Below are 15326 nucleotides of genomic sequence, written 5' to 3' on the forward strand. Positions count from 1 at the left end.
CACTAAGCCCTTTATTCTGCAAGGCTTTGTTGCCCTATACGTTTGGGTTACGTTGTAGATATTATCTGCTATGTAGGAGATAAGTCTCCTACACTGAATATAAACTGACAATTTTAGCCAACACTGCCTGCAAAAAAAAAAAAAAGTTCACCTTGCCTTTCAGGGCTTCCGTGGGAATCAGATCCAAAATTGGAACCCATCTGTTTATAGACACCATTTTAGGCTCATATTGATCTTCATATTTTATAGTTTTGTCAGTAGTGAGAATTCTAAGCTTTTTATTACATACCTGAGTAAAAACCTCCAAATCAAACCCAACATCACGACAGTAAAGCTCTCCACTGAAAGCGATTCTAATGTCTCTTTGATAGTGAAAGCAGCTCCTCTGGTAGTGCCACAAGTTTTTAGGCTTCAGGGGTTTCAGTCTGTTAAACCTGCAATGAAACCTGCATTGAAGCTACACTGAGCGGAAAGGATTCAGACAACAGCGAATTGGGTGTGAAAGGGTCACTTTTGCACGGCTGGCCGGTGCTCTCTGGAGTGTGTGTGTGTATTTGCGTGTGTGTGTCTGGGGGTCATGACAGCCTCTTTATGGCATGATGGCTGGCCTGGCCCCGGGGGTAGGGAAATATGAAGACAGCAAGTCGATAGTAGAAGAGAGGTGTTCAGCGCTAACGGTGAGAGGGGGCTGGAAGGCCTGGGCTGGAAATGACGCTCTCCATCTCAACTTCCATCCATCCGTTCTCCCTCCTCCAGATTAACTGGAGCGTGGATCCATAAAACTAACAAACGGAAGAGGCCTGCTGCCGCACACACCCCTCACACTCTCTGATCATGCACATGGATCTACTGTACATCGCTACCTGATTTTTTATTCAGGTTGTTTTACTAGATCACTGCCAAAGCACTTGAAATCAAAAACTATCATTCCATCATCTGCGCTAATGCTTACGGATGCTACACTGGTAATTGAGCATAATCCCCAAATTTAGTTGGCTTTATTCATTCATGTTTACTTCTGCATGTTTGTTTTCTTCAGAACAAGCTGTGCAGTGATGTTCTGATGTGATTTAAATCCAAAATCCACCACAATTAGGACGCCGCGGTGCAGATGTGGGCGAAATGTGCCGTTTAATAGTGATTAATGATAATTAGGGGAAGAGAAAACAAAACAGAAAAAGCTCCCCCATCAAAAGCTCTGTGACGGATATTCTGCCGCAGTGATGTTAGCTCCAGTGTGATTTTCAGTGTGTGACTGTGTTTCACAGATGACGTACGAGGCGATTGATCTGGGGTTTAAAATGTTTGGAACTACTGCCGATGGCAAATCCCTCTCAAACACTTAAAAGATTTGTATTAAATATTGTTGGATCTCCTCTTTAGCAAGGAGTGGGGTCTCCTTCAGTTTACAGGGGCTAACTCTCTGCTCAGTTTAACCCTTTGAAACCTGAGCATATCGGCTTGATTTCTGTCAAAAAACATGGGAAGAAGGCAATGAGCAACTAAAGAAGAAATGACAGAAAAATTAGCAAGAAATTGCTAAAAAGTAAAGGAAAATTACCTGTAAATTTGTTTAAATAGAAACAAACAAAGTTAAAAAAAAAAAGAAAAAGACCTGAAAAAAGTATTTAAAAATTATAATTATTTGTAAAATAATTTTAAACATGTCATTATAAATAGTGAACAACTGATCTAAATAATGGGTGATAATGGGTAGAGAAGGTGGATAAGGATATTACCTGATTTTTTTTTAAACAGAAAGAAAGAAAGTAAAAACAAAAAGACCTGGAAAAAGTACTTAAAAATTATAATTATTTGTAAAATAACTTTAAACATGAAATTATAAATATAGTGAACAATTGATCTAAATAATGGGTGATAATGGGTAGAGAATGTGGATAAGGGATATTACCTGAAAATTTGTTTAAAAAAAAGAAGACAGAAATGAGAAAAACAAAGTAAAAAAAAAAAAGAAGAGGAAAAGACTGGAAAAATACTTTATATATTATTATATATATTATAATAATTTGTAACATAATTTTAAATATGTAATTATACATTTTGTTTTTTGTTTTTAATTTTTCATTTCTCTTTCTGTTTTGTTTTTGTTTTTACCTTTGGTTTAAATGTTATTATTATTATTACTACTGTACTGTCATACTTGTATATTTTTTGTGCTCTTTTTCTTTAGAACTCGAGATATATGCCGAGTCAGTGAGTGCTTTCTGGGAAGCAGTATTATCATTGAATAGGTACTCAGTAGTGTTGAAGACTAGCATAAAAGGACCACAAATATGAGAAGTATGTGAATTTTTTGTCAATATCTCTTTTGTGTTATATGTTTGTGTTGTCTTTGTCTTAAATAAATAAAAAGTTAAAAAAAAAATATATATCAAGTTGACATTTATTGATCTAAATAATGGGTGATAATGGGTAGAGAAGGTCGATAAGGGACATGCTGCACAGTGGTTTTTCAATCTTTTTTCATCCTGCAGACTTTGACTGGATTTTGGTGAAAAGTGAATGAAAGAATACGTCTACTATGGTATGACAGTTTCATAAAGAGTTATAATAGAGTTTTTTTCCTCTCACTCATGATCTACTGTTGTTGAAAGATGAAAGCTCCTTGACAGATAATAGCTCTCAGATGTAGAGATGGTGAATTTCAGTGGAATTATGCATGAAAGGTTTTATTGTGCATGTCTTTTTTCAGAATATAAAGTTTTTTTGACGCCCTTTACACTGTATGGAAGTCACCTGTGGTAGAAACCACTCAGACTATTTCCTCCACTTTAACAGTCTGTAACTTTTATGCCTCTTTTGCTATATCATACTACTGGATAACCAAATAAAATTAAATAAATTACCTTAAAATAAGCAAATTATTTTAAAATATATATATATATATATATATATATATATATATATATATATATATATATATATATATATATATATATATATATATATATATATATATATATATATATATATATATATATGTACTTACAAATATATATATATAGAATTACCTGAAATTATATAAATATAGAATTACCTGAAACATAGCTTTAAAAATTGTAATAATTATATAACATAATTTTATATATGCATGTTTTAATTATATAGTATTTCACTAGCTTTTTTCTTTTATTCCTTGACATTTTGCCAAGCTTTTAATTTAATTTTATTTTAATTTTTCTAAGTATACTAATTTCTTGCAATTTGTGATATATTTATAACCAAGTTGCTCTTTGCCTTTTTTCCAATGTTTTTGAAAGAAATTGCATCAAATTACCTGTTCAAAGGTTTATATATCCTTAAAAGGCAGTTGAAAACAGCACAAGAAAAGTGATGCCGCTCAGGTTTCAAAGGGTTAACTAACACAATGCCTTAAATTTTCCTTTTAGGGATGGCCAGTAAAATCTGCATATATTTGCTATTGAATGTGGAAGAGGTTCATGCTACAAACAGGTTCCATGTTCAAATAAAGGGTAAACAAATAAATCAAAATCCACTCTAGAAGCCAAAACTAAAGAAAGGTGGAAATGTAGTTGTTGATGTTATTAAAGTTGATTTTGAAGTCAGCTCATGCCAATGCCGGAGTGTCCTTCAATGCAAGCAAACAAGTGTTTTCAGTACGGTCGCAGTGTGACCATACTTCAGCGCAACTTTGGCAAAAAATAAAAGAGATGAATTCTTCACTGTGATGGATCACCCACGTTTCAGGTCTGCACGGCAGTCAGAAACAAACACAAAGCAGTAGCCGCCTGAAGGGAAGGAAATCAATCTAAACACTTGCGCTATACTTTGGAGAATGGTTATCACAAGTGTTGTAATGAAAAACATCGGAGTTGGAAATTTATCAGCTTTTGTGAGGGTCAAATCTGACTGTGTAAATAAAAGAGTGCTTTTTAAAAAGCAGTTTTGACCTGACTTGCTTAAAGTCTGAAGAGTTGTTTTTTTTTATCGGGGGATAATAGGAGGAGCAGAGAGCAGGAACACACGAGGAAACCTGCTGCAGGAAGATTTTTTGGAATATTTTAGCACTTATTAAAAGACCAAGGTGTTTCATTTTCAGATTACACTGTGAAGCAGCTCCAGGGGAACAGAACTGAACCAGCCCCCTCCCAGTTATCAGGACCGAGAATCCACATCGCAGAACTATGTGTGTTTCTGGCACAGCGCTGCCAATTATTTTGTCAACAAGTGTAAACTAAATAGTTACGATGAATGCTGCTCAGCTTCACTGACTGTGCCGAACTGATTTTACATGTTAAATATTGTATCCCTTTAAGGATAATTCTGATTTCTTTGGGGTCATATTTTCACAGTTTGCACCATCATTCCTATCACTAATAATGTTGTATTCAACAAGTTAACCCTTTAATACCTGAGCAAACTGGCTTAATTTCTGCTTTAAAATTCACAAGAAATTACCCAGAGCAACTTAACAAGGAATTACCAAATTAGCAAGAAATTAGTAAGAAAAAAAATCAGAAATTAGAAAATTTGAAAAAGACCTCGAAAAAAAAAAAAAGATATAATTTACAAATATTATTATAATAGTTTTAACTTAAAATAGCTCAAAATAGCTTTTGGAATATTTTCTGGATACTTTTTGAAAACACTTTTTCTAATAGTTTTCTCTCTCCTTTCTTTTAAAAAACAAACTACTTTATAATTAATTTTGAGTTCATTTTTTGTCACCTTTTTCACATTTCTTGCAATTTGCAGATTATCTCTTGCCAAGTTGCTCATTGCTTGTTTCTCCAGAGTTTGAAAGAAATTAAACCAATTTCCTCAAGTTTCAAAAGTTTTAATGCTTGTGAAGGATGCCTGAATGCTGCACAAAAAGCTAATATTGATCCAGGTTTCAAAGGGTGAACAGTCAATCTAGGAACATGTCGAAATTTCTATAAAGATGTCAGATGGGGCAAGGAAATGAGCAGTCAGGTGATCAGACAGGTTGTAAACAAACGCATATTGGGACAGAAAGTGGAGGTGAACTGTAGAATTATTGCAGGGTCTTTTGGCCCTGATCCGAGTACTTTGACAGGACTCTGCCAATACTGAGTCTGACAACTAAAGTATATTTCTGTATTTCTACAATATACAGTAAAATACTGGCAGCAAAGATGTCAGCAATAGACCCTTGGGAGTTGATCAGGACTCAAGAGATTATCAACCATAAAACTTAAAAAAATACAGTATATTTCTGTATTTCTACAATATACAGTAAAATACTGGCAGCAAAGATGTCAGCAATAGACCCTTGGGAGTTGATCAGGACTCAAGAGATTATCAGCCTGCCCAATTATTGGGGCCAATATTTGGCATTTTGCTGATTATCTGTACCTGTATTTTATTTTAGTGATCACTGATAAATTTCAACAATGAAAAAGTGTGCGCATTACACTCAACCAGCACCAGGGAAGGCAGTCTGCAATACAACAACTTTACTCTGTAAAACCTTAGGGAGTTTTTATAATTCTTTTTTATTTTTATTTTCAAGGAACTTTATGAAAAAAAAAGTTGCAGGAAACTTGTTGTTTATAATGTTGAAAGAAAACGAAAAGTACTTTTATTTTTATTATAAATGCATATTGGTTCCGAATATTGGTTAACGGTCTCCTTAACTATTCATAATCGGTATTAGTATCAGCCCTTAAAAACCAATATCAGTCGACCCCTAGAGTTAATGACAAATTATTTCTATTTTTCTAAAAGAAAATTGACTGAGAAACAAAAAACACTCTCCTAATGTTAGAATTACAAGACAAACTTCAAATCAAACTTCTGAACAAACTCCAAAGTCTGGTCATTTCAGACAGCAGCATACTGTTAAGGGCCCACATTCTGTTGCTTCAAGTCGAGCAACCAACAATGCATTGCTAACTACAACACCAAACCGTCTTACACAAGTATAGTATTTTACAGTTGGAGATTGCCTGTAAATTAACAATTTCTTTCTGTTTGAGTGACTTTCTATAGGCTCACACTATATATTCAGCAGGCACCAAAAGGCATCATGAGCTAGGAGATATAAGGAGGTGGTTTAAAGACGAAAACTTTGGATTTTAAATGCAACCCCCTCCCCAACACACACGCACACGCGCGCGCGCACACACACACACACACACACACACACAAACACACACACACACACACACACACACACACACACACAGCCATTTCAGAAAAAAGCTTTGCTTTAAAAACTTGTAATCTTTCTCTCTTTGTTCACGTTTCAAGGACATGCACAGCCACCACTCATCTGCAGATGGGGGCGAGAGGGAGCCAGCCAGAGGGAGGGAGAGAGTGAGAGAAAGAAAGAGCAGTTTCTGCATTTTCGATTATGAAACATCTTATTGAACCTTGAAGTCACGGCTTTGGCTCACGGAAAAGCTGGGGTGGGCTACGGGGGAGGTGGCGGAGGATGAGCAGGATGTGTTTTGGTTGCCATTTGACTCAGAAACAGTTGTTCGAGTGAGGAGAACACAACAAAAGGGAATGGGACGTTCAGCCACCCCCCCACATCTGTTAGCAACCCTCTCTGGCCTTGTTTTTCCTGCAGTTCAGCAACTTTAGCTACAGCTATCAGTCTATCTGAGCAGAGCTGCCAGTTATTCTACTGACAAAAGAAACACAACACCTACTGTTAACTCCTCATATTGGAACAGATGCAGAGTTCGGACCTATCACGATCAAGTATGCACATTTGTTTTGATCAGTGGGGGAGGAGACAATGAACAAACAACAACAACAAAATGCAAATACAGTAAAAATGATAATTGTGATTTTAGTAGACTAAACAAACTAATGTGTTTCTGTTTCATGTTTTCAACCCTAACCCTGAAAATGACATTTTATGTCATAGAGACATGAGATAAGACTGTTTTTAGATCTTTAACCACAAACTAAACTCAATTAAATGAATAAATACAAATAAAAGACAACATATAAAGACATTAAGACTGCATACTCCCAAAATAATTTAATTTTGAGATAAGTATGGAAGTCTGTGAGTGCCATTATTTAAATGAAATCATTTAAAATCACATTCAAATTTAATTATCAATTTGTGTTCCCATGCTGTATGACAACATTTAAAACAGAAAAAAATGAATGTCTAGTGCCAAAATAAAAAAATTGAAAAAAAAAAACTTCTAACATAATTCTGCCTGAAATTGAATGTGGAGTCAATTTTCATTTTAAGAAGTTCCACTTTACATTTGTCTCTGCATGGCAGATTTAGCCTCTTCCAGTTTTAAAACAGAAAATTAGCCATTTGTCAAACACTGTATCATTTACAGGGATGTTAAGCGATGTGTCCCTTTAATTAATAAATAAATTAATGTGAAATATAGAATATACAGTGCAATCTCAATTAAACATGAGATTGTACATTGGAATTTTTATTTATTAGAATTTGAGTTATGTACCGCTTTTAATCTGATACTGTAGAAAATTAAATGTATTGATTTTTTGTCACGGTTGACAGATTTTTTTTTTATTTTAAAGAGGCCTTGGAAAATCTTGCTTTTTTTCCCCAAATTGGATTAGATTAAATAACATTTTTGATTTCATTAAGTAACACAATTCCAATATTGGCAATTAGTTACCTCCATAATCCACTGTATTTTGCAGTCTTAGCTTTAATTGTATTCTGGAGTGTTTTTACTGGAATAACACAATTAAATCATGTAAATCTAAATCTAAAAAATCTTTTTCCAAAAAAAATGAAAATAAACTCACATAGAAGGATGAATACTTAATTATCATTTTAACCTCTAATGAAGCAACTAGGTCGGGTTGGTCAACCAATCAGGCAAGGCAGCCCATAACTAGCCTGAGCGGCAAAAATCTATCAAGACAGCTCCATTAGAATCTACACTAAAATGTATTGCCCATCCACACAACAGTAACTCAGGTGATAGTGCGAAATGTGTGAAGCTGCTCCTTTATGTGAAACCTCCGTCTTAAATCACAGAGTCTAACTCTCTCTGTGGTGTTTGATTCTGTGTTTAGCATCCTTCCCAACCAGACTAAGTTTAACAATCTGCTGTTTTAAAGCTGGCCTGTTTGTACAGACACACACAGGACAGCATGGACACGATCCAACCATCTATTTATTCATTCCTGAATTTATTAATGAATTTGGATAATTTTAAGCATTTTTAACCCCTGTACTGGGATATAAGCAATGTTAATGAATAGGCTATTTGCTGGTGAGTGTGTGTGTGTGTGCATGCGTGCGTGTGTGCAAGAGTGAGAGAGTGAGAGAGAGATTTTGCCTTATCTGCAATTTATGACATGTATAAATATATTAATATATTACAGTAGGTGTTTTCCTCTCCTGTGTGTCTGATTGTAATTCCCTGCCTAAGGCTATAACACTGAATCTTCCTAAATAAAAGACATTGCTTAATGCAGTATATTAGCCATTCAGAATACCAAAGACAGTTCTGCATATTAAGTTCATGCAAAATTGAAATTAAAATAAATTAAAAAAGTTTTAAAATCATTGTCGCCAATATAAATGTGCAATTATTAGATTATCTGCATGGTTAAAAGCATGATTTGTTTTCTCTGATCTATAATGATCACAATTTTACCAGAATCTTTTTTTTTCTCTATTGCAGACAGGAAAAGTTGCCATGTGTTAATAACTTATAAAAGACAATATTGGTGTATTAATAGAAATATACAAGGATTACAAAGACAACATTAGCCAATTGCAACAGCTTTCAATTACAGCAAGCTTATAACTGAACCCACAAAAGATGGCTGCTATATGTTCTAACCAGTGACTAACCAAGTGAACAATTGGAGGATGAGCACAATGTTTTTACAGCAATGGTGTTTGGTCGGGACGGTGTTATTACTGGTAATGGCTGAATGAGCAGCTTGGCTAGTTAGCTATCATTAGCTCCTACCATACCTGGATAGGGTGCAGTGCAGCACATGAAGATTAGCAAAACAACCCGAAGACTCAACCAACACTGACTGTCTGCGTATCATGCTGTTGCAGCAGGTGCCATCTGGCCGTCTGCTGGCGTATAATAAAACTGTGAACTGTTCTGTCCACTCGCCTGACGCTGTCCACTGAAAGTCTTTCTCTCTGGTCTCCTGCACAGACAGTGGTGAGAGTTTGGCAACACACATAGTTGTTTTGGGGGTGGGTTGGGGGGTTGGGGGGGGACTCCCATTTATCGCAAAAAAGATTTTACGCTCACACGAGGTGGTATTTCAGGTGATTCGAAAAAGCCAAAACTGCAATGGAAACACTTTTATGGCTTTTATGGGTCACATGATGTTATGGCTATGTGCTTGTCAGTAGGAACTGGCTCCCTCATGATGCAGCAGGAGCTACAAGAGCTGTTATTGCTTCGCATAACTCTTCAAAAGCAGATCGTGTGGAAGTTTTGAATCCACAGTTCTGTGAAATTGTGCACCATCACCTCCCAGAAATTCTAACACACAGCAATAACACACCTACTTGGCCTTGGATTGGAAATAATGGTGGCTAGTGTGGTGGATGCAATAGAAATAAAGCTGCTAATGTTTTGAACATCCATCACTGTGCTTCTTGAAATGTTATTGCAAAAGAAGTTACATAACATCACACAATGGAAACTCAGTCATCTCGCATTATGTTTTATCAACATTTCGAAAATATCACTTTAGGTTTGCACAAATCTGTGATGGAAACCTGCCTTCTAGTGTGGTGCAGCTGAACTGAAACTAAAATCGACTGGTCGCGATCTCCCTGTTTTTATATCCGTTTATATGTTTATGACTTGATTGAAATTAACAGGCCAGCACATGTAATATTAGAATCCTCCAGAGAAAATCATATCCTGTCTGAACAAGGCTTCTGTCCATCTGAACGCAGAATTTAAGATAAACACGACAGGATTAAATGTTTGTTTAAATAATATTTAAGTTAAAGCACGCATTGATCCCTAATGGATGAAAAACCTTGAATCTCCATTTCATGTGCATGATTTCTGCCTCTCCACCATGTATTCTGTTAGTTAATTCAGCAGAAGAAAATGTTTCTACACACCTAAAAGAGCCAGAATCCCCCCCCAGTCTGCAGAGAACCATGTGATCATCTAAATGAGTTTTCACATGGAGGCAGCGATTTGCATCAGCGCTTTCAGCAGGAACAAACTTGTCTCGGAGATGACAGTTATGCATTTAACTCTCTCACGCACACACTCTCCATCCCTGCACACACTTGCGCATGAACACACCCCGCCGCACTATGCCATTTTAAAATTTTGACGAGTGAAACAATTAGCTTCCCTGGCTTTGATTGTTCAACAAAATCATGAGTCACTCACATCGCTGCATTCTGCCGTCGCCATTATATGAATAACCAATTTGTGTGGCAACAAAATAATTGCAGTCTTGACAGGCAAATTTATTATAATTAATGATAATCATTTATCCTCCCTCTTAGTCTGAGAGCTGATATTCAAATCATAATAAAACAAGTGTTTACTGTGTCCTTCGGGCTAGAGAGAGCTGTAACCCAAGCCTTAAAGGACACCTCGTGCATGCACATTAAAGAATACGGAGGCTCCCTGCAGGGCGTCATGTTTCACTTCACCCCTGCCTTTACTGTTTGCCCTTTGTGGGTTAATACTGTGCTGGAGGAGTTCTCCACAGCTGAGCAGAGAAGCTCTGAGGAGATTTGCTGCTGATATCTGAAATGTGATGTCACACTGTTGCCACATTGCATACAGCATCTCTAAAGCAGCAACAGAGAGGGAAAAGGTTGTGCAAGCGATTTACACTGCAGGAGGGTCATGACTTTATAATACTCACTATGCGTTTGATTATTGAATCCAAACTGCCTGAAGGATGCTGAAATACCAGACATGACGTAAGCATTCATATAGCTACACCAATGCTATAGAAATAGAACACTACATGTGACGTCTCATAAACATTCTGGGATGGAACGACCAGCCCGTTCTCATTCTGAAGTCAAAAAATAACACCACTTTTGGAGTACTATCCTGACACCAAAAGCCACATTTTGCATCACTGGATGGCATCAGCTGAACACGGCCTATAACAACTGTTTTGGGTGTTATTATACACACAAACATACACAGCCATGGCATCATGATACATGGATGGGCGTTGACAATTGATAATGTGGCTGGATGGAATCTGTTGTGTCTGTACGATATGCCGCCGGACAGCTTAGGTTTAAAACGCTGCCAGTGATGGCGTGATAGAAACACAAGGCCGCCTACAGGGTGGGCAGGAGGAGCGGTGGATGAATCCAACAAACCCCAGATTTTCATACTGGAGTATGGTGTTCGCTTCCCATCTGAATGTGATTTTTCCCCCAAACCTCACCATTTCCCCCCTTCCACAAATTCTTACCATCCATGTCAGCATGTGCATTTGTTGCCATCCCAGCGTTGGATGATTTGGTTGCCTAAACATAACTACCATGTGCTTGTATTGACATCATGATCGCATCCCGGAATGTAAAAAGCAGATACAGATGGATACCTAAAATAATGCCTAGCAGGCATGTTTCCAAATGTTAACATGACTGGTTGACTGTCTGTCAGCACAGCCAACAGAAAATAAAATACAAATCTAAAATTACATCGCAAAACACGAAAATTTCACCACCTCAAACGATGTAACAACGTAATATAATGTGTGAGTTCAGTGTTTGCTTCCCATCTGAATATGATGTTATTTTTCTACACCAATGCATGTCCCTGTGTTGTCTAAACCTGTCCAGAAACGAGATTTTGAATGCTAATGTTGCTTATTTTGATTCAACAAGAAAACATTTATAAGTGACAGTTTGTCAGTGTACATCCTGGCTTGTCCCACTGCCCCAAGGTGGCCAAAATACCAGTTATTGCCACTTTTTTATCTCAAAATTTATAACAATATGAATTTAATTGTAATAAAAGGATAAGCCTGCTGGTGATGAGGGCCACACGCTTTAATGGCATGAATTGTGTGTATTAAGAGTAGGGCTGTCAACGTCAACATGTTAATTGTGATGCCATTAAGGTCCGCAATTAATGCGTTAATTAATTTATTTTTATCGCAATCACCGGTTGACATTTCTGTCTTTAAGAGGCTGTACCAGGCTGAGTTTTAAAGCTACAGTGATGATTCTGAGACCTGGGGTATCTAATTTTACTGACAATGTCATATTAGCTTAATTACGGGGTAGAATAATGCTCCAAATGCAGGATACATTTTGGCGATGGAAAAATAGCATAGCACATTTAAACAGTGGTCCCTTGACCTCTGACCTCCAGATATGTGAATGACAATGGGTCCTATGGGTACCCATGAGTCTCCCCTTTACAGACATGCCCACTTTATGCTAGTACTGTGCAGTCTTTTGCTGTCATTTAATTCCTAATAAAGACAATCTGGTAAAAATTGCTTTACCTTCTCAATTTGGACTTAAGAACTGTTTTGAAATGCAAAAAAATGCAACTGTAAACATGTGATTAAAAAATGTGAATAATCATGGTTAACTATAAACACTTTGTGATTAATCGCAATGTAAAAAAAAAGACAGCCCTATTTGAGAGCCATATCCTGTAATCTGTCAGTGGCCAAAATGCCTACTGGAAGAAAGTGTTATTTTATAGCACACTGTGTGTTCATGACTTAATGGCTTTTTAAATGGTGACAATAATGTGTTTACTGCAGTTCCCTTGGCCAAGTATACTGTCATCACACAGAGTGTACACACCTCTCCAGAGAAGGCCTGTCCGTTCAGCAGGTGTTCGGAGCCCTGGCCGTCCTCGCTGCCGAAGTGTAGCCGGATCTCCTCCAGGCGATGGCTGTACGTCATTGGCCCTCCAGAGATGTTCACCAGATGCTCCTTGTCCAGTCGCAGAGAGACGTGGCGGCCTGTGTTGTACATAGTCCCTCCCACCTAGAGAGGAACAGATGAGGCACAATTGAGAACACAGGAATATTCCCAAGAAGTAGTACACAGTAGTACAGATTCAAACTAGCATATCTCAAAATAGACTTCAAAATAAACCTGTAGAGACAGAGGAATGAATTAATCAAAAATGAGTAAAGATGGTGTCATATCAACTGACAGCACAGCACAGCACAGCACGCTCACAGCAAATCACGCTAACTCACTGAGCCTCATGTGTTTATTTAACCCTTTAAAACCTGGAGCTACATCACTTTTCTTGGGCTACTTTCAGACATCTTTAACCATTTTTTAAACCTCTAAATCCTGAGCAAATTGGTGCAATTTCTTTCAAAAACATAACGAAGGAAGCAATTATCAACTTGGTGAGAAATGTTCGACAAATTGCAAGAAATTAGTAGATTTACACAACACACAGGTTTGCACTTCAGGTCAAGGAAAATCTGCTATTTGTTCCAGCTGGGAACCAACTTTTTAGATTCTGAACCAAGTTAATTTTGGTCATAATGCTCTGAATGGTTCAAAATAATGCTCAGGAATTGAAACAGAACCACTTCCATGTTGGTGGACAAGGGCTGCATTCATATACCAGAGAAAAGTCAGCTTGTTCTCATTACGACCTCGTAAAATAACACCGCTTTGACAGTGCTTTCAGCGTAAGATCACAAAGCCAAAAGCCACCTTTTGTGACCGCATGAAACGCAGCTGAGCAGCATCAGGTAAGAAGGTGTTTGGACGGAACCGGTTGAAACGCTGCTGGTCATGACACAATACAAGGAGCATCAGTGCGCTTATAGGGCAGGTGGGAGAGCTAGTGAATGGGTCCAACAAACACTGGACTTTCATGTGGAAGTCCAGTGTTTGCTTTCTGTCTGAATGTAATGTTCTTTTTTGTTTGTTGATGTCCCAGCATTGGTTAGCTTGTGCTGTTGTTGTCTAAAATAACTTGTGCCGCATACAGAGCAGACGCAGAAGGAGCGTAATATGTAGACGCAGAAGTCCTCTGACAAAGCGGTGACATGTGGCGACGTGGGATGAGAACGTGTTGGAATTTTCCAGAGCTCTGATCTTTGCCTTTGGCTGGTTTCCTGTAGCTACAGCAGCAAAGGGTAATTGGTACAGAAGTACCACAAAAAAATTCTCAGAAGTCTAAGCCATATCCCGGAACATAAAGGGCTCGTAGAGGGATATCTAAAACATAATATGTAGACATGAAAGTCCACTGCAAAGCAGCATCATGTAACAACTTGGAAGGTGGATGTGTTTGAACAAAGTTATTTATAAAAAATCTGCCAACATGGAGCTGGAATGTAACCAGTTCCATATTGGTAGAAAAGTGGTGAAAGTGTTACATTCTTACACCATGGAAAGGCTGCAGAAATGAGGCTTCAACATAATCCTAAAAAGTGAAATCATGATTAAGTTGCAAGTAGGGAAACAAATGAACCATTTTGTCAGTTAAAGGGTGTGCTGATACATTCAGTACGAACATTTTGCATTTTTGATTTGTTCATTAAAACTGCTCTATTACGTTAAGTCAAACTGATTCTGGATGGCATTTAGCCTCTTTCTACTAAAAGTATATAAACATAATTTTGTCGAGACGGGGCTTCAAAACGAAAACTCAAATTATATATTAAGGCAGGTAAAATAATGTGTTTATCACAAAACATCGTATTGACTGCGAATGTATTTCTACACAAAAATAAGAGTGGAGGAGAGATATGCCAAAATTATGTGAGGAAATTCACAAAAACTTACCCTGGACTACATGAAAGGATGTCTACTGTTTTGTGAAGTCTTAAAAACTCAAAGTTGTGGAACAATTATTACTGAAGGCTATTGGTGTATTCTCTCTAGTCACTCTGTCTTCTGGTTGACTTGACAGAGCAGTGAATCATTTGTTTAGTAAGAGCTTTAAAAAAAACAAGTGAGAAAAATCAGTTTCTCTTGAAGTCTCTTTCAGCTGTATGAGCTTTGGTTTCAATGATAAGGAGATGCTGTTGTCTCACATTCTTGACAGCTTAGGAATTTGAGTTTTTCTGTTGAAGTCTGTATCATCAACAGAGCTTACGCGGGGAACAGTCCTGAGGGCTTTATTTAATTAGGCGGCAATCTGAGCAGGAGGGAGAGGCGATATAGTAAACTGCAAAAAAAAAAAACAAAAACACTTCAAGAAGACAAAGGAGAGTGGAGCAGCATGTGAAGAGAAAGGACAGGTAGAGATGAAAAAAATCCTCAGAATCAGCCCACAATCGATACACGGCGAGTTTGTAGGGGAAACGCGGCATTACAAAAGCCTTATATAACGATCTTTATCAGTAGCTCTGTTTATTTATTTATAATAGGGAGTTCTTTCAAAGGG

At 37.3% G+C, this 15326-nt stretch overlaps 1 protein-coding gene across 1 annotated transcript in view; it reads right to left on the minus strand.

Annotated features, from left to right (window-relative positions):
- ca10a (carbonic anhydrase Xa) overlaps positions 1 to 15326 on the minus strand; it is a 284872-nt gene that overhangs the window by 26277 nt on the left and 243269 nt on the right. The window contains 1 exon segment of the mRNA XM_042508113.1: positions 12764 to 12949. Within this exon segment, the coding sequence (XP_042364047.1) occupies positions 12764 to 12949 (186 nt within the window).

Source organism: Plectropomus leopardus, chromosome 19 (genome assembly GCF_008729295.1).
Source record: "Plectropomus leopardus isolate mb chromosome 19, YSFRI_Pleo_2.0, whole genome shotgun sequence".
Classification (NCBI taxonomy): Eukaryota; Metazoa; Chordata; class Actinopteri; order Perciformes; family Serranidae; genus Plectropomus; species Plectropomus leopardus.